Below are 21,507 nucleotides of genomic sequence, written 5' to 3' on the forward strand. Positions count from 1 at the left end.
AGGATCACATTGCCCCAATCATGCCGTTGGTCACGAAATTGTAAAGCTTTAACCTCCAACACCAGTGCCCCACAACGAGCTATTGCGGGAATGCTTTACCTTTAGTGATTTTAAATGGCACCATGACTGACCTTGGTAATGATTCGTTGAATTTTGATGACATTATTATTTTTTCTTCCATTTTAATATTTCCTTGAACATGTTGTAGATGATCTGATGATCTTTTTTGTCAAGAGGCTTAAATATATACTTGATAATAAACCATTATTTTTTTTCTAAAGAAATTTAATTCCCTTACGTTGTAATACATCAATCACAATAGGCAAAAAATAACGTTTTATGTTACTAAATTGCGAAAAAAAATGCACACAAGATTGAATGATATAGTTGATAATAGAAAAATTATTTGTTTCAAAAATCATTTAGATGGAAAAGTCGAAGTTCTTTGAGCTCTTAAAAACAAAGAGAACTGGAGAAAAAATAAAATAAAGGTGAAAAATTAAACAAGAAAAAACCTGAAAGCTAAGAGAAGGTTACATTTTTTAGCGGCACTCCTCCATGCTCCGTGGAAATGCATCCTGCCTGGATTCGATTTTTTTTTTCATTAACAACTTTTTTTTTCTTAAAAAATCACTTTAGTTTTCTTCATTTACATTTTGTCTGTCTTGAAAATGATCACCATGATTTTGGGGACTCGAACAATGTTAAATTTTAATAGTAACTCCATCATTCCACCATTATTTCCATTATCAAATCTATCTTTCCGCCTCAATTTCTAGGAATTATGAATTTGAGAGTGAATGATATTCGAATCACGAAACGGACGCTATTGATTCATAAAAAGAAAAACATTTTGTAAGTATTTCCCAAAAAATCACATTTTCTAAAATCAAATAAATAATACCTAATAGTACATTTAAATTAGTTTCAAATACGCTATGCTAAGCTTTAGGAACTAAGCAACATTCTATTCTTTCTAATTTTTTTGTACTAATTATAAGATGTTTATAATTGTGGCGTTGCGGTCTGAAATGCGAAGTCTGAACTACGAATCTCTGACGTTGGACTACGTCGCTTGTAGCCGATAATTGACATAAACCTCATACCTGAATGGAGATATGCGTGAAGGGCGAAATCAGCAAAACGCGCACAGTATGTTTTGGATATAACTTGGCCGCCTCCCCACAGCTTGCTCTCTATGGATATGATGTTGCCCTAGCACACGAAATACACTCTCGATTTTTGGTGCTAAGCACCCCCTCTTTCCCCCATCTCCATTCCACCTCACTATTCCTCATCATCGATTTATTACTACAGATGAATCGGTTAATGCCGCTTCGCGGCAGCGCACCGAGATTTATATGATTTCTACCATTGTATTATTCTACAGATTGCTCTCTCTCCCCGTCGGTTCTAGCTAGCAGTCCGGCATGTTCTCGCCGGTTACCTTTTCGCAGTTTTTTTCTATGCTGCTTCAATGTTAAAGTGGTTAAGTTTTATATATGTTAGAATGTTTTAGTTAGTTTAGTTTTCCTAAATGTTAATAAAGATAGTAATTTATTTAAACTTAGTGTTATTTATGAAGAAACCTATAATCCGTTCTTGAGAACATTTTCATGTGGAAGGTTTTTCTAGAGTTATATTTCTTTTTAGAGTTTAAGTGGGGACTCTAACAAAGATACCAAACAACCCACATAATTATAAAACAATTTCGGCGATCTTTTAATGTGTGATGTGCGTTATTGTTGCTCACGTTAAAGTGTTAGTATATTAGATATTAGTTANTCCATTATCAAATATATCTTTCCGCCTCAATTTCTAGGAATTATGAATTTGAGAGTGAATGATATTCGAATCACGAAACGGACGCTATTGATTCATAAAAAGAAAAACATTTTGTAGGTATTTCCCCAAAAATCACATTTTCTAAAATCAAATAAATAATACCTGATAGTACATTTAAATTAGTTTCAAATACGCTATGCTAAGCTTCAGGAACTAAGCAACATTCTATTCATTTTAATTTTTTTGTACTAATTATAAGATGTATATAATTATAAAACAATTTCGGCGATCTTTTAATGTGTGATTGCTGTTGCTCACTTTAAAGAGTTAGTATATTAGTTAAGATGTTAAAAACATTTCTAATATAACATACCACTTCATTTAAACTATCATAGGTTTCAAACAGAAAGTCCATTTTTAGCTCCGGATCGTCTGCTTTGGCCCCTTCTGAATCTGGATTCACCTGAAATAAAAAGCAAAAACACGAAGAAAAAAAAATCCTTCTTAAAATTTAAATTAAAAATTTATAGATGAAAGTAATTGTGCTAGTTCAATTTCTTCCAAATATAACTGTTTATTATGAAGTACAAAAACTAACATAAAATTCGTTGAATTTAACTGTATAATTGTAAAGCGTGAATTTAAAGTCGCGCACATTCAAGTTTAGTGAACAACATTTTGATGGTTGCATAATGGCCGTGCGTTTTGAATGAAGTATTTTTTATTCAATGCGAAAAATCTAAAATAAAGTTTCTTCGTTCTTTTATCACAAGTCCGAGAAAATGACTTAGTCCAAGAAATGGCGAAATGGGACATCATTTCGAACAAATTACATTTAAAATTTGACAAGAACTGAACAATTTGAACAAGAACATTTAAAATTTGTCATCCGAAACTGGTAAAACCAACATGCTTGGGTCTTAGCAAAAGAGCGCATCATTTAGAAAATTTATTGCAATACTTAAAATTTGTTTTCCGAAGTACGGTAAAAATGAATATGATTTGGTATTTGTAAAAGAGGACATCATTTCAAAAGTTCGTTGCGACGCTTAAAATTCGTCCTCTGAAATCTGCTAAAACGAACATGCTTTGTATTTGTAAAAGAGGACATTATTTTGAACATTTACTGTAACACTTACAATTTGTCTTCCAAAATATGGTAAAATGAAATTGCTTTGGTATTTGCAAAAGAGAGCCTCATTTTGAACCTAACCTAAACATTGTGCGCTAAAATTAAACCAATATTTCAACTTTCTGAGATAGTTAACTTTAATTTAAACTCTCAAAATGGTGCTTTTACGAAAACCCATGCATCTTTAAACTTACTCCACAAAATTGTATCTTTTGTCTTCCTTTCTATGTTTGCCTAAATGTGTTATTGTTATATAGACATCGACTAGAGGACATATTGAAACTTTCTTTTAAATTGTGGACATCGCGGAATTTATTTAAAAATGATTTCATACGGAAGTCTGAGGATCATACATTCGGAAACTTTACATCTACATATGCATTGATAGAACATCTATTTTTTTTGATGATATTTACTGAACGTAAAAAAAAAATAACTCAGAGGAAAAAAGTATGGTCAAAACTACCAGATTGGGGTAAAATTTACTATACCTCTTGCTTTATGGAAACACTAAAAAGCTCGGTAATTTTCATCAAAGCGCTTTGGTAATGATTTTGGTAAAATTAGCTACAAAATATGGCTTTATAATGAGTGATAAAATTTGATAAATGCGTTAAAGTTTGGTAATTTTATCATCATGCTAAAGAAAGTTTGGCATAAAAGCCCCTTATTTGGTTAAATTTACTTTTCAGTTTTATATTTTTTACTAAATGTACGGTTATTAAGAACTGTAATGCTGAACTAGAAATTCCAGTGAGTAGAAAAATTAGGAAATGAATGGTTAAATACCGTATATTTTGGTTTTTATTACCAGAAATATTATTTTTATCAGCAATGTCATTGCCGTGCAGTACGGTTAGTACGGTAATTTTATCAGAGTTTTTTTTTTTCCGTGTAGACCAAACCTCAACTGTTTAGATATCGCCAATTTTACCTTTTATAACTATATTTTTAGAACACACAGAAAATATACCGATTTTATTTAATAAACTGGCCATCATACATTTTGAAATTGTCTATATAAGTCTAAAAATATTTTTAGAGTATCGTAAGAAAGAAAACTGTATAATTTGGGAAATTTGCAATGTTTTTAAAATTTTGTGGGTTTTTTTAACTGATTCAACTAAAACAAAAAGTTTTTAGTATTTTTTTTGTTGTTGATGAAATCGCTGTTAGAAAAGTGTATTTTCTGTCAAACAAACAACATACTCCGCGCAAATTCATTTAAACATTGTAAATGCTTTTAGGTTTTCGTTAAAATATTTAAATAATGATACTTTAAGCAGAAAACTTTTTCGATACTATACGGAGCAGGAGCTGTATTAAAAAATATGTTTTAAAAATATTAAAACTTGTGATATAGTTTTTTTCATGATTTGTCTACTGTTGAGAAAATTGAATACCACAATTTTAAAACCCTAAAAAATATGCATGTATATTGGTAAAATTTTACCCCATATGACAATGTTAGGAAAAAATCAGTTGTTAATGTGCAAATTAAAAATAATTTTCTTTAGTTACAGGTCGCTAGTTATCTCTATTTAAAAATCACTGTCCTTGATTTTTTTAGGACAGAACCTTCACGCTGCACCGACAGGCTGTATGGTGGTCAGTGATCATGTCTGTAAAGTTCCAGGTTCGAATCCCGCTTCAGACATGGATGAACTTTTTCTCACTCTATCTGTTCTTCTTATGTTGCTGGGGTGACGTTAATCCACCTACTAAAAATATGGTAACTATATGGTGCCCACCAAAAAGAGATCAACAGTAATGTTGCCAAATGTCGTGGGAACTGGGAATAAAAACTTGGACCACTGCATATTTTGTTTTCCTATTCGATCACTTCATCTTAATACGGGCCTATTTGTAAGTAGCCTAATTAATGAATAAAATGTTTTATAAATTTAGTATATCGATATTGCTCCAATCTAGGTACCAGTTCAAACTAGATAATTCTTTTATAAATTAACAAAAGTTAAAGCAAATTGAACTATAGTCCAAGTAAATAATTTTAAAAAATAAAATTTTTAATAATATAATTTATATAAAAAATAATTTTTTAAAATTTTTTTGGATGAATTTTAACTCCGTTAAAAAATAGACATTTATTTTATAACACATACAAAAATAAAGAAAATTTATTGCATTTAAAAACTGTATTGCATTTCAGACTCTGGATAAAATTAAAAGCATTTTCTGATAAATATTTCATTTCAATATTTTACGTTTTTAGAAATCTAGGGCAACAGGTTTGTTTATCCCAGAAACGATTGTTGAAAACTATAACTATGTCAGCTATATTTAGGAAAAACATAGTATAATTTAACTATTACAACGTAATAGTTTAAAGGAAATGAAATAGATTTTACGAATAAGAATAAATATTTCACCGAGTGTTGTTAGTTGAATTTTTTTTTGTTCCTGGAGACAATTTGTAATGAAAATCAATAATTATAAACAAACTATTATTTATCTGGTAACACGCGAAGCGGAAATTAGGGGCGTTTCAAGCGATGAATAAGTTATTGAACGCTTTCAATCAATAATTGACTTTTTGGTTAGTTACTATTGAAATATTCAAAATCAATAATCCCATATATCATATATGTGTGCTCCACTTTTAAAGTGCTATCCATTTTTAAATATGCTTCTATAGTTTGTCACATTAACCCATATAGGATTTATGTATGCTTTCGAGATAATTATTGTGTTAAAATTATCAATTTCTTCCAAAAATGTTAATGATATTTTAATATTAAGAAGTGCAATTTTTGAAAGCTAAGCAAATTAATTTTTCCTATTGAAATGATAAAACCTGAAACCTATTGAGAAATGCATGTTAGAAGGAAATAATTTGACAATTTTAAGAATGCAATGATGCATTACAGTAATTTATCTCCTGCTTTATTATTACAAATTATAAATAATATTGTTTGAAAGCTGCACAAATAATGAATTTTTTTAAAATTTAAATAGTCCTATTCGAAGTTCCGCTTAAAATGAATTTCATGTTATGAAGAAATATTTTAACTGTTTTAACAATGCAATAATGCATTATAGTAATTTCACCCGTTCTTTAATATTAAAAATTATAAATTATATTATTTGAAAACCAGACAAATAAATAACGTTATTCTATTGAGTTGATTCTACTTGAAGTTCTGCTTTGAATGAATTACATGTTAGGACAAATATTTTATTTATTTTAACAATCCAATAATGCATTATTGTAATTTCATCTGTTCCTTATATTAAAATAAATTATAATTAATATTATTTGAACGCTAGACAAATAACTAATGTTATTCTTTTTAGTTGCTTTAATTAATTTATTTATTTTTTGAAATTTTGCTTAGCATTAATTTCATGTTAGGAAGAAATATTTTAACAATGCAAGAATGCATTATAGTAATTTCACCTGAGCATTAAAAATAATAAGTAATATTACTTGTAAACTAGACTAATGTTATTTTAGTTAAATGATCTGATCTAAAGTGCAACTTAGTACACTGAGAAAAAAAGTATGGTCAAAACTACCAGAATATGGGCATTTTATCGGTTTTCTGGCTTCTATGGGAACATCAAAAAGCTAAGTAATTTTTACCGAAGCACTTTGGTAATGATTTTTCTAAAAAATATAATTTCATAATATGTAATAAAATTTGGTAATTTTTTCATGATACTTTAGACATAAAAACAATTTATTCGGCTAAATTTACTTTTCAGTTTTGTAATTATTTTTATTTTTGCTAATAAGAACTATAATTTTCAAAACCAAAATTTTTCATAAACCGTTATCATATGAATGGAAAAATTACCAAATTAAATACGGTATATAATGGTATTATGAATTAACTACGCTATTTTATGGTTTAAATACCGTATATTTTGATTTTATTAACTAGAATTATCACGCCGTTGTTTTTTATTATTTTTTTTCTTCAGAAATGTCATTATCATACATTATGGTAATTTCACCAGAATTTTGATACGGTAATTTTACCATAGGAACGAAAATTTACAAAATGAATGACTTAAATGCTTTGTTTTTCTGGAAATGTTATTACTATACAGTAACGGTTATTTTACTAAAATTTTTCTCCCCGTATCTGGATTACATGTTGGGAAAAAATATTTTAATTGTTTTAATAATGCACTAATACTTTATAGTCACGAGCTTGCTTAAATTTTAGTAATGATGCTATTAAATTGCTCAACTAATCTGCTCACTTTAAAAGTTGCGCAAATATCCAGAAGGGACCCAAAAGTTGTTTCATAAAATTCTTGAAGTCTTGAATAATCACCCGTCACTTTGGCCTCTTCTAAATCTTCCCTAGATAAAAAAAAAGGTTAGAAATAAATTCATAATAGAATCACAGTAAAATATAGCACATACTAAGATATTTTTAGACTAATGATTTTCTTAACACGCGTTCATATATAATATATGTTGGCTAGTGCAATCAACCCATATTACGGATGATCTCTCATTAACAAATAGAAGTGGATATGCAAATAAGGTGTTCTATAATTATCGCCTTTAATATACATTTTTAGAGTCAATGTCAGGAATGCATTTTGAAAAATATACATATCTGAAGTCATAGAGTAATATTTAGGCGAGAAAAGGAGAAGGGGAAAAAACGTTATCAAAACTGGACAAATAGAGATGGAAGAAAAAAGGAGTTATTAAAAGCATCAAAATCCCTTTGTTTATCAGAAGAAACAGAAATAAGGTGAAAGGGGATTATTAAAACGAACCCTGAGTTTCACCTTTTGATATTCTTAATCACACCTTTTTCAAGAATAAAGCAAAGTAAAGAGTTTCAACAACGGTCCTTTGTGGGCAAGGGGGATCATGGGGTTTAAGGCACCACTATTTCGTCACCAATAACATGAGTTGGGTAATATGGTCAATATTGGACTCGAACGGTAGCTGCTTACTTCTGGTATCCATTCGAGCGGGGAGAATAAATTACAACCTTTACTTTCCAACTTTTCATTAATTATTTACGTATTCAATTATTTAACTAGATTGAAATATAATTAAATTATGCACGTGAGCCGCGATGGATCAGGGGATAGAGCATTATCCTTCCAATGCGGCAAACCGGGATCAAATCCTAGTGGATACGAATTCCGCATCCGGCTTGCATCGACCACAGTGCTGACGTGAAATATTCTCAGTGGTAGACGGATCAGGGGTTAGAGTCCCCTTGTAGTCAGGCTAACCGTGGGAGGTTCTCGTGGTCTTCCACTCCATGTAACGCAAATGCGTGTTACCTCCATCAAAAAGTCCACGAAAGCAGATTTGTCCCAATACTTGGCCCAGGAGTTCCCTTGTCTTCTGGATTGGGTTCAAAATTACAAGGCTACGGAGTTGAACATTAGTAGTGGTAANTCTGAAAGAGAGTCGATGAAACTAATAGAAATCCTAAGGGGCTTATGCATTGAAAGTATACATAAATTTTAACTTAAATATACAAAGAAAAAAAATTCTGATAATAAAAAGTAGGGGAGAGTCGGATAGCCCCGCTCACTTAAGGAGTATTGCTTATATTTCTGTATAATACTGAGTAAAAATCAAAATTTTTGTATGTTTCTATTGTTTTATCATCTAATTAAATAATGCAAAAAGAATAAACAAAAAAAGAATAGTTTAACTTAAAAAAATAGAAATTTAAAAAATTTGACTACTGTATTCAGCATATTTTCAAAATTATTGTTTACCATGTTACCAGCAGCATAAATACTTGAAACTTTGAAAATAATCTATTTTTAATAAAACAATTAATGTCCGATGGCCATTGACTTGAAAAAATATTCTATACATATGGAATTGACAGTGGGCGGGGGTACCCGACCCTTCCCTATGTAAAATTATGTATGAAAATGAAGATTTTCTAACGCTCTAAAAATGGTGCATAACAATAAATGAAAAACTCGATCTTAAATTTAGAAGGAAATTGGCCTAGCAAGCTTCATAGAAGCAAGAAGCATAGTAGACCGCGCTGTAGGTTCAAAATATTATATATTCTTATGAAACCCTTGAGAGTTATAATGCATGCATTTAGTATTTGTTAAATAATAGATAAAATTCATGATTTAAATTTATATCCATAGATGGCGCTAGGTCAATGACACCTATCTCATATTTCATTATATTTTTATTCTTTTGTGCTGTCTGTAGTAAATAAACGTTGTGTTCGTTTCTCCGTAATCAGTTTATTTTTGGTTATTTAAGTATCTTAATAGTACAGTTTATCAGTACTGTTTTTTCAGATAGTAGATGATCATTAATACTAGACTTTTTTTTAAAAAATGTTCTAAGGCGGTACCCAATTCTCTCTAGTAATCGTTGTTTTAAGAATACACTAGAAACACTAAAAATAAACATGGAAAGAAAAGAAAGAAATAAAAAAAATAAGAGGAAAGAACTGAAAATTGTAAACACAATAAAAACTAATTACAAAATTCCTACAACGCTTTGTTGTTCCATTTTTCTACGAAAAATAGTAATACATCTAACACCCATATCTATTTATAAAGGGTGAAAGAATCATTCACACGGGAAATTCTATTTTTACCTCAAAAAGCTGAAACTATCGTTTATATTAATTGTTTTACTCTTTATTTCTGCCAGAAAGAAAATTCAATTTCCCTCCATATTTGAAAACAAAATGTTGGCAAGTACTCTGAGAAAAAAGTATGGTTAAAACTACCAGAATATGGTATTAAATCCATTTATTCGGTGGAATTTACTTTTTGGTGGAATACTTTTTTTTTTTAAATTTCAGTTTTGTATTATTTTTTTACTAAATGTGTGGTTATAAGAGCTATAATTTTGAAATTATGAATTTTCGGTAAACCATTTCTAAATGTTTAAATTCCGTAAATTTCGGTTTAGTTAACAAGATATCTATTTTTTTTTTCTTTTAAACCAGAAATACTATTACCATAGAGTGCGGTAGTTTTACTAACATTTTTTTTCTCCGCGTAGAAATGGATATTTCCGCGTTGTTACGTTTTATTTAGATTAAACAAACCTAATGAATCTAATAAATAAACCTAATTTTGACCTAATGATTAAGTACCAAAAGTCAAGTACCGCCAAAGAGGGATCAAGAGCTTAAGGCATGGGTCGCCAAACTTTTTTGATCATCGACCCCTATATAATTTTTCGAAATCTCCATCGACCCCCATAAAAGTAATTTTCTGTTATTTAAAATAAAACTCTATTAGATACTGTGCTTGTACATTTATTTTATGATTTTAAACATTTATTAAAGTAATAGTACATATTGTAACAATAGTTGTATGAAAAATATATTATTGTTAAAATTTAAATACCTTAATATTTATTAAATAAGTAATTATAAATAAGTAGAAATAATAAGTAAAGTAACTACAGATTTATTGCTTCTTAATCAATGAGATGGGTGTGCCTTGTGTTTTTTTTGTAAGGTTCACTATATTGGGTTCAAAATTGGTCAATTTTAATCTTAAATCCCCTAAAATCTCCACATTTAATTTATTTCTGTACTTAGTTAAGATTGAATTTACGTGACTGAAACCGGCTTCAACCATATAGGAACTTGGAAACGCTAGCAAAAATGGCTGAGCTATTTCGCAAAATTTTACATATTTTTGCATTTTTTTTATTTGTACAAAATTTGCTTATTGTTAAATTTTTAAAAAACGTCTTTTCCTCAAGATCCGATAATAATTCAGCAAGCTCATCTTGCTGGTTGATGACCACGTTTTCAATTTGAGCACAATAATCCAATAACGGATGTCAATGTTTTCCAAATCAACAAAGCGCAGTTTAAATTCGTCACTCAATTTTTGAAGATGACCTGTATATATTTCCAAGTCTTCTTCTTTTATTTCTAATTGTCACAGATTTGAAAAATATCCTAACGTAGCAATGAAGATCTAAATAAATTTAATTTTACTTGGAAGCCTAACGGTATTATTCGATAATTGTTACATCTTTTCCTTGCAGCTTTGTTTGAACATCATTAAATTTTCCAAATAAATCCGCTAAAAAAATACATGGTTCTTATTTATTTTCATGTTCTCATTTCCAAAAGTTTTTTCGCATAGAAGACACATAAGAATCGTTTCATTTGTCGGTCAACATATAAATCCAAATTTCAAATAATCCAATAAATAATACCGACATTTCTTTTTAGAAACTGCCATTTTTCAATTAGGGCTCTACAAATAAATTTTAAAAAAATTAGTATAATATATAGACTAAACAATGGCAAAACTATAGCAAACTTTGTACTTTTTTACGAAAATCGCAAAAAGTTTGAAGATATTATTATTTTGATTTGATGTGCGCAGTTTAATTTAATTTCCAGTTAGTAGTAAGCAGCAATAATGTTGTTGCATTGCTGTTTACTACTAACTGGAAATTAAATTAAACTTATTTCGTGCAAAATTGTTTTTGTTAAGAACAGTTAAAGACACACATCAGATTAAAATAATAATATTTTCAAAAATTTCGTACAAAATCACAGTGTGCTATAGTTTTGCCGCGGGCTGTACTAATCCATATAATTAATGCTTACCTTCTTTTTTACATGTATTGATACTTAAAATTGATATCTAAACTAAACGAATGGTGTTGTCGAAACAATAACTAATTATCCAAAACTATAAAAATTTTAATAATGACTCTGCAAATATTCAACACCGTTCACAGTTTGCAAAGATAGCTGAAACTGCGTATGATATTTGCGTTTGTAACGTCAATGCTCGTCACATGTGACATTTGGACAAGCGCACATATGCATATGACTTATAAACCAGAAGTGCAGAGTTCATGCCTGGCTGGTACGTAAATACTTGTTTTATCCGAATAAATATAAGTTTATTAATTTATGTTCTATAAACAAACTGATATAATGTCAATTATAAAAAAATTCACAAATTTTACATACTCGCTTAGGTATGTGTGATTTGCGTATTAAGAACTGCTTTTTCTTCGACCCCCAATCGACCCATCCGATTCGTATCGACCCCCTGGCTCAGATAGACCCCCGCTTATGTTAAATGGACCCCTGGGGGTCTATATAGACCACTTTGGCGACCACTGGCTTAAGGGATACTTAAGGGGCATATCTAAAAGATGTTAATTGATTATGGCTAACTATAGTTGAAGTTACAAAATCTGAAACAAAAAAGTAAACAGGATGTCTAAAAAATTCTTATACAGTAAATGCATATAACAATGAACATCAAAGTGTATGCATATAACAAAGATTCAGTTGTTTAGTAGAATTTTATGACAGATTATAAACTAATGCAAAATCGTTTACAATAATAAATATGCTTTTTTTTTTGTTCTGGAATAACTTTATAACGTTGAAAAGAATCGATTGTAGCAAAACATACCCCATGTCAAAAAAAAAGAAGAAATAAAAATTGAGCCGAGGATATCAAAACGAAAATTCAACAATAGTGTAGGAATTCTTTTTTTTTTTTCTTCTTTTTTTCAAAGAAGAAAAACTTTTTTGTTTTCATTTAAAGGGAAGTTAACATTTGTCCGGAAGAAATTTCTAGAAAGCTCTTTTGCCCAATCTGAAGATTATGCAGAGATATTATTAATGTAAGCAAATAATTTTCCTTCGCATATTGCAAATATTGCCCTACATTGTTGCAGAGACAGCCAAGCTCAATATCTGATGACTCTCATACAATGACCCAGTGTCTCATACAATGAAACTCGATTTTAATTTATTGGATTATATTGGCAGAAGAAACATGGTATAGAAAACCAATATTTCTTATTTCATAACCGTCGTTGAACAGCCAATCCAATTCTTTGGTTTACGACTACTAATGTTTAACTCCGTAGCCTTGTAATTTTGAACCCAATCCAGAAGACAAGGGAACTCCTGGACCAAGTATTGGGAGAAATCTGCCTTCGTGGAGGACTTTTGATGGAACTAACCCGCATTTGAGTTACATGGAGAGAGAAACTGCGAAAACCTCCCACGGTTAGCCTGACGGCACGAGGGCTCTAACCCACGCTCCGTCTACCCTTGAGGATATTTTACGTCAGCACGGTGGTAGGTGCAAGCCGGATGCGGAATTCGTATCGACCAGCCATCGCAGGGATTCGAACCGAACCCAGTGATGGCTTGTCGATACGAATCGAGCGTTCGCCATTGGAAGCGCTCGATTCGAGCGTTTGCCGCTGGTCGTACGTTCGCCATTGGAAGGCGAGCGCTCTCTTCCCTAAGCTATCATGACTCAGAAACCCAATATTTTATTTTGTAATTTTATAACCGTCGTTGAACAGCCGACCCAATTTTATGGGTTTACGACTTCTAATGTTGAACTCGGTAGCCCTGTAATTTTGAATCCAATCCAAAAGACAAGGGAATTCCTGGATCGAGTGTAGGGAGAAATTTGCTTTCGTGGAGGACTTCTTAATGGAGCTAACCCGCACTTGCGTTACAAAGAGAGAAAGACCAGGAGAACCTCCCACGGATCTCATTGGAAGGCGAACGCTCTATCCCCTGAGCCATCGCGGCTCAGAAACCCAATGTTGTAAAATAATGAAATTCGAGCCAATTTCGGAGCGTCATGGAGCTAGGAAGAGACGAAGCTTCTACAGATGCTGGGGTACTGCATGCACTAGTTTAGAAAAAAGCTAAAGCTTGTAGAAGGCAGAATCATGACTACCCACTTGGTTTAAAAAATTTCAAATAATATCTATTCTTATGCTGCAAAAAATATCCGAATACTTTTAACCACATTATGGTATTTTTTGTTTGGATATGTATAAGAACTAATTGAATACCTAGTATTTTCTCTGAATAAACAGATCTTGTTTAAAATAGGTTATAATGTTTAACCATCAGAATATTAGGTAAAATTACTTATTTACTTACTCGCATATTTACTTACACTTTTAAAAACACTTTTGTTGGCTTAAAATGCCACAAATGCATGGCACTTTTTTAATATCTAACAAAAAGAGTAACCGGTGATCTTGTAAAGATGATATAGATTAAGAAAATACATCAAGCTTTTAGCTATTCCATTAGCATTTCTTTTGTTGTAAATAAAATTCTAATTCCGTTCCGGACCGCATGTTGGTATTTTTTGCTTAAAAATATGTGAGAACTTATTGAACATCTTGTATTTTTTAAAAATACAAGATGTTCAATAAGTTCTGAATAATTCAATATTGTGTTTAAACTGGGTCATGATATTTTACCTTCAGGACATGAGGTAAAGCATTATTTAGTTTTTAAAAATACTTTTGTTGACTTAAACTATTTTAATGTTGAAAAGAAAATATGGATTAAGAAAATACATTGAGCTGCATAAACAAGGAATGCTCTAAAATATCACCTCAGTTGTCTAATTGTCATTTCTTTAGTAGGATACAAAATGAGATTGGTTTGTAAATCATCTAGTAAATTATTTTTTGCCACATTTGATGTGGCTGATCCAGCTAACAATGAGCTTCGTCCATCAGATGGAACATAAGCTTGCTGTCGAGCTTCACTTCTAAGAGTAACAAGTTGACCTTCACCTCCTTGACTGATAGGTGGTAGTGAGACATATACAGTGGAATCTGGTGAAGAAGGAGGTAGTAAAAGTCCAGTTATGTAAGTGTGAATAACTCCAAGAGTATCTGTTATTAAAGGACCAAAGCCAGTAACTTGAACAATTTGTCGACTTCCCGTTTCCTGAAAAGTAAGGAAGTATTTTATCATTTTTACTTAACACTAAACATACCAACACTTAATATATACCATAACTATTTCTACCATAGCCGGTCAAATAACCGGACTTTACGTTTCTTAATTGAATGTAGGAAATATGGATGTCAGGAAGGAAATAAACTTTGTTATAATTAAACAAAATTATATAATGCCAATTTTTGTGTATTACAAATACAAAGAATTAGAATTTTTTATTCATTGTTCAAAGCACTTTTTACATTTACAGTGTGTTTCCATTGTACATTTTCCTCAAAAATATTTTTTCTAATTATTATTATTTCAATAATTCTTATAATTATTCTCATAATTACAAGAATATATAAGAATTATAATTCTTATAAATATTCTTATAATTAATATTTCTTCTAAGAACTTGCCCTGTCTTGATTGTTTCGACATTTTTCGGGGTAAAAACTAATAATTAGTTAGATATGAAGTAAAGCTATCAAAATAAAATATAAGCTACTGAACAAAACATTTAGTTTTTGTCACTTTTTTTTTTACACAAAAATGCCAATCTGAAATTTTAGGTACTTTCTTGAAATTTGAATGCACAGTTATTCTGGTTGAGCTAACTACCCAACAGTCTTAGCAGAAATGTGCAATTAATCGCATGCAATACGTTGAACACGCATTACATCGTAATTTTTGATCCGATAACCTTATAAGGCAATAAATTTATCTCCCGGCCAAATGACCGGTAGTAGGAGAAATAGGCATACGACAAGCATTTTTCGAAACAAACAAAATACAAAAAAAGTAATGATAATGTAATATTAACTGTACATAATTGTTAGAAAAAGTCATAAAGTCAAATGTGCAAAAACGATAAGATGAGAAGTACATTTTCGATGCAAAAGTTCTTAAACGGTCATTCGATCGGCTATGGTATGTTTAGCGTTAAAAGATTTTCTTTCAAGTTTTCCTTCTGCCATTTTCAGTTATAATGACAATTGGTACTCAGGTGTTGACACCGGTTTTGTAAGTTACCGATTTAAATCAATTATGAAAACAGAAGAAAGTTCACGTAGTTGATTAGACTCATTTAGTTAAGTTTAAATAAAGGTTACAGCAATATTAGAATCCCAACTAAAGTTCTTATTATTGAAAAAATATATCAAATATTTTAAAGTTCCACAGAGGAGCCCTCAGTGGAACTTTAGCCCACGACAAAATCTTTAATTTTATGCTTTTCACTTTAAAACAGCACCTACCTACTAAACCCGAAATTTGAACAAAATGCACCAAATTGTTTCTGAATTATACATTTACAAAAAATTATATTTCTAAATTTTACTTGTTCGAGACTATTCAACCGATTTTGTAAAAACCTTGTATTCCGTCATTCCAAACTACTTAGTTTAAAACTTCTGAATAGTAAGTTAGCAATCATTGGCACTTCTAAAGTTTTTCAGTCATTAATAAATTAAATGATAAAATCTATTAAACTGCATTTAAAAATAAATTTGTACACTTTATTATTTTAAATTTGCGTCAAATTTTTTTTTTAATTCGCTTTAACAGATATGTCGAAATACGCAAAAAAGTGAAATTACCTTAAGATAGATCAAATTTTTAACTACTTACCAGGTTAAACTGTTGGAATATATTTCTTAAATAGCAGTTACCACCTAATTTTAAGGATTAAAAAACTAAATTCATCGAAAAAAAGTATGTTGATTCGGAGGAACTACCAAAACAACCAGAATATGGTTAAAATTTCAACGTTTCTGGCTATGGGAACACCAAAAAGCTCTGTAATTTTTACCGAAGCGCTTTTCTAATGATTTTGCAAAAATTTACAATAGAATATGGTTTTATGACATGCGATCAAATTTGGTAATTTCATCAAGTCACTTTAGAGCATCGTGTTACTTTAGGTTTAGAGCATGGCATAAAAACAATTTATTCTGTCAAATTTACTTTAAGGTTTTTTATTAAATGTGTGGTAAAATAAAAACTATGGTTTTGAAAAGCAGAATTTCTGGTTAATCGTTAACATATAAATGGAAAAAATTACCAAAATTAATAGTTTAAATACCGTATATTTTAATTTCATTAGCCGGAAAACTGTTGTTTTTCTTAATTTTTTTAATATTTTTTTTAAACATAAATGTCACTACCTTACAGTAAAGTTATTTTACCATAATTTTTTTCATTATATATATTTGCAGATATATAATTTAAAATAAAGGGAAAGTATTTTGACCTCTTTTATAGTATCGTACTAGATTAAGCGATAATTTAACTATCCAGATTATAAAATTTTTTTTTTACCATTTATATAAAACACTTATAAAAAGTTAAAAATAAATTCCAAACTTACTGTTACAAAAGGCATTTGTTAAGAAGACGAACAAATGGAAGATTTATGTTGCAATTATATCTTCCTTCCGTTCTTTTGAAGAAAAAAACATTCTGATTATGGAGCTTATTTTTTTCTTAGAAACGGACTTGTTTGTTCGTTCCTGGCTCCTCGGGAGTGGAAGTTTTATGTTAGGTCATATGATTTGTTTACGGCTCTGGTATAAATTCCAAAGGGGCCTAGACTTTTGAGCTTAATAGAATGAGGGAAAAATGGGGTAGAAATTCCTAATGCTTTTAACGGTTCCTTTGAAACATTTTTTTATAACTAATGGTCATAGGATTTGATAATCGAAAGTTTTTTCCTATATTGCAGCCTGAGTAATAAACTGGATAGTCTACAAACTTATATCTTATCAGATACTAAATATCTCTAAAAAAATGAAGGATAATAAAATTGTTCACATTTCCCAGAGAAAGGGTGTTTTTGCAGAGATAATCATTGATGAAGATCACTGAGTAAAATTTATTTTGCTGAATATTATATAATTTATTTTTAATGGCACATTAAGTCGCTAAACAATTGTTTTAGTACAATAAAAGTTATCCTGAAATATTATTTTTAAATTATTTTTTATTTATTCATTAATTTTTTTAAATTTTTTTTTATGGAAAATGCAATTTTAAAAAGGCCTTTAACGATTATCGATACATAAAAATTATAGTTCATTTTCAGATTGAAATTAAAATTCATCAAGATAGTTTTATTCAAAGAGAGAGAAATAAAATTGAAAACTAGTATGTGCGGGCAAATATAAAATACCATAAACAAATAAACACATTTTAATTCATATATTTATTTTATAGGAAGAAAATGCAGTTTTGGAATAACCTAATTCGTAAAGCACAATTGATACCGAAAATTTGTATTTTATTTATTTCTAACGATGTAAAAATGTCATTTTTTCTCCAACTAGCTTTTCTACAACTAGCATTAACTTTTGATGTTTCTGAATTGCCCAAAAGACATTCCTAAAGAAGAGAGAATAAATTGGTGACGCAATAAATTGGTGACACTTCTGTAGTTCAGAAATTTACGTTACCAGAAAAACGTAGTTACGGAATAACCTCATCTGTAAAGCATATACGGTATCAAAAACTTTTTATATATATTTCCTAAAACGTAAAAACATCCTTTTTACGCATCTGAATTGTCTAAAAAACATTGCAAATAGTTTTAAATGCCATGAAAGATAATTTATTTCAGTAAAGCAGACTAAACTAAAAAATGAAAAATTCAAGAATGGGCTTTAATTTTTTTAACGATATTCTAATATTACTTTATCAGAAACACTATTGGCACTATTTATACCTGCTCATAATATGGAATCAACAACAAAAGTAGGAAATAATTATATGAATTTTGTGTTTTGCACGGATTTTTCAGTTTCAAATGCCTGAATAAATCTTTCTTCAGATACAGTTATTTAATTTTAGGGCTATAAACATGACTTTTCAGATTACTTTTTCTTTACTGAACTGTGAACAAAGTGAAGCAAGACAATACGGATACTACGTATTATTTTTCAGTCATTTTTGTATTTCATTTTATTGGTTATTTTTTTAATAATGTGTAATAAAAGGGGGGGGGAGTTTTGAAAGATTAATTAAAATTGTTTGTGAACGGATATAGTGAAGTTCCGGTTATAGTGAAGCAAAATTTCGGTCCCTTGAAGGTCCACTATAGCGGGGTTTGACTGTATTATAAAAAATAAATATATTTATTTTAACACAATACTTATGTCTTAAAAAATAAAATAAATATTTTTTAAAGCATTGTGTTCAAACTTTACATAAATGATACTATTCTTTTCCAATTTTTTTGTTCTTTTGCTTTAATAATATATATTTTTTAAAATTTTTTTGTTAGTTTTTATTTCTATGACAACATTTAAAATACATCTTTTACTGTACAAAAGGAATTCCGTTTTCTGTGTGAATGAAAATTAAAGGCAAAAATATTTTATTCGTTGCTAGCACTCAAAGTTTTTGAAGCATTTTAATCAAACAGATTGAGGAAAAAATGCTAATTTTCAAAAGCTTTACAAAATAAAAACCAGATATATAATTTATTAAAAAACATAATACAAATATCCTTTATTTTTTCAAAACGTTTTTGTCATTTTAATTCAATGAATCTTAATTTCCTAAAATCTTTTAGTTACTTTCTGCCTCTATGGTAACGCATAGAACTGAAAAACTTTTTTTTTTTTTTGTAAAAAAAACTGTCGTTTTTTTGTAAACAAAGCCTAACAAAAGAGTCGTCTTTTTTTTAATAAATTTTTATCAACATTTTAACTGATCGATATCTAGTTAGTTGATTACATATTTGGTGTCGACCGCTCCTGATCGGAAAAGTAAAAACATATTTCTGAATCAGGGTTTACAAATTATATATATTGAGAATAATAGAGTGTTTGTCTGTTTTTTTTATCACTAATGTGTCAAAATAATCAATAATGTGTCACTGGTTGCGAGGAATATATGATTAATAGTTTCATTCTGAGAACTGATTTAATATTTAGTGAAATTGCATTTTCACTAGAAATAGGTAGTCTATAAAAGGAATAAAAGAAAAAGAACAATCATAGTATTAATAAATCTAACGTCGAGAATTCATGAATAGAAGAATATTATATTATAATATATACGCACAATAGTAGCACATCTAATTTCGAATCCTTATGTGTATAGAAAAGTAAAGGAAGTTGAAAAAAGGCTATTAAATATTGTCTTTTTATTTAAATTATGACGTACCGCTTTTTTCCTTCTTTTACCCCTAGGACATTGCTCCCAATTTTCTTACCACCACAGATCGCTCTAATTTTACCGTGGTCTGCTGAGAAGGGAAGGTTGATTATTTAAAATTGTTTTAATTTTATAATTTTAGTTTAATTGCATTTAAACATGTTTTCGAAATAATTTACAATTACATGGGCGGTATTAGAGCTGCGTTAGGTAGCGTCTCTCATCAGCCCCGGTCAATCTCACGTCCATGAAAAATCGTACAGTAAATAAAATGGAAATAATTTAATGTTCCATGACGGGGCGGTACCATTTGATCTATGAACCGGTCCGCGGCCTTAGAGTTAGAGACCACTGCTTTAGAGCAGTGCTCCCCAACCATTTTGTGGACATGGACCGGTCAACGTTGATAATTTGCCGCGGCTCTCGCTGAAGGGGAGGAACGTTGATTGTTTATATTTTAGATCGTTTTGATTTAATAATTTTATTCAAACACACTTTAAAATAAACTACAATTGCATGCGCAGTATTGGTGCAACTTTAGGTGATGTCTGTCAGATTTTCAGTTAGCCTCTCGTCTATGGCAAGTCGTACAGTTACTCTTAATTAACGTACCTAGAGAAATACACAACAGTAAATAAAATGGAATTAATTTTATGTTCCTTGGGCGGCCCAGTACGATTTAAACAACGGACCGGTACGGATCGCATGTAAACTACCTTTACATCTACAGAATCCCCAAGAGATTTTAAGCTCTCTGATTGAATTTCTCGGCATTGCCTTCTGTTACGTCTTTTTGTAGCTCCTGCTTAATATCATTTCTCCGTTTGTTATCTCCGTTTGTATGTTAGAAAGATTTTAAAAACGATGTTTCATGTGGGGTTAAGTAATTCCTTCCATAAGTTTGCATTAAATACCATTTATATAATGTCGTTGCCGAGTGGAAGGATTAAAACAGGCCTTAGGCCGGGAAGGAGGGTACAAAATTTATTTATTAATTATTAGACAGAGCAGTCATGAGAGTGTAAAAGTGAACACGAAAAGTTGCGCTCCTTGGTTATATATCTGGGAAAATCTTGCTAAGTAAAGCCCGTAAATGTCTCTATTTAGGGAAAAGAGGGAAATCTTTAGTAATTGCTATTGGTTTATGAAATTGATGGACTGTTTCCCACAGAGAACAAAGGGAAAATTGTCCTAATGCATACTTGAGCCAAAAATAGATTTAAGATCAGGATGTGGCTTTTAAAAGTGTGAGAAATTATTTCGATTAGAATAATTAATTAGGATAACATAAAAAGATTAATTGAAGCTTTTTGCGTTACATATGTATTTAAACTGTGGTTCTTGTGTTAAAACCGATTTTACGAAACAGAAAAAACATCGCGAAATAAAATTCCACATAATTTAGAAATTCCCGAGTTATCTAAGTCCTAGCCTACCAAAATAAATATAAAATTTCTCCGTCTTCCATAAAAATAAAATACAAAATTTTTCTTAAAATAACTAAACTAGTTATTTACCAGCAAATCTCCTTGAAGTTTTGAAGTTCTAGAGCTCCATTTCGTATTTGCAAGGGTAGTAATATTTGATGAAATAGTTTCTATTTTATTTTTAAATGAAGAAGGCAGTTCCTCAGGCGAAAAAACTTACATTTCAAGTTTGGAAAACAAAAACTGGAGTATAAAAATAGCTCAATGCTGGAAATAACAAGCATGGCAGAATGAAATA

General features: G+C 30.0%; 1 protein-coding gene across 1 annotated transcript in view; it reads right to left on the reverse strand.

The window, feature by feature from the left end:
- The window catches only part of LOC107454849 (probable E3 ubiquitin-protein ligase HECTD2), a 68,886-nt gene that overhangs the window by 26,049 nt on the left and 21,330 nt on the right, over nucleotides 1-21,507 (reverse strand). Inside the window, exons 3-5 of the mRNA XM_071188423.1 lie at nucleotides 14,294-14,634; nucleotides 7,148-7,250; nucleotides 2,159-2,248 (exon numbers count right to left, since the gene is read on the reverse strand). Coding sequence (XP_071044524.1) covers nucleotides 2,159-2,248; nucleotides 7,148-7,250; nucleotides 14,294-14,634 — 534 coding nt within the window. The remainder of the gene's footprint in view (nucleotides 1-2,158; nucleotides 2,249-7,147; nucleotides 7,251-14,293; nucleotides 14,635-21,507) is intronic.

This window comes from Parasteatoda tepidariorum, chromosome X2 (assembly GCF_043381705.1).
Source record: "Parasteatoda tepidariorum isolate YZ-2023 chromosome X2, CAS_Ptep_4.0, whole genome shotgun sequence".
Taxonomy (NCBI): Eukaryota; Metazoa; Arthropoda; class Arachnida; order Araneae; family Theridiidae; genus Parasteatoda; species Parasteatoda tepidariorum.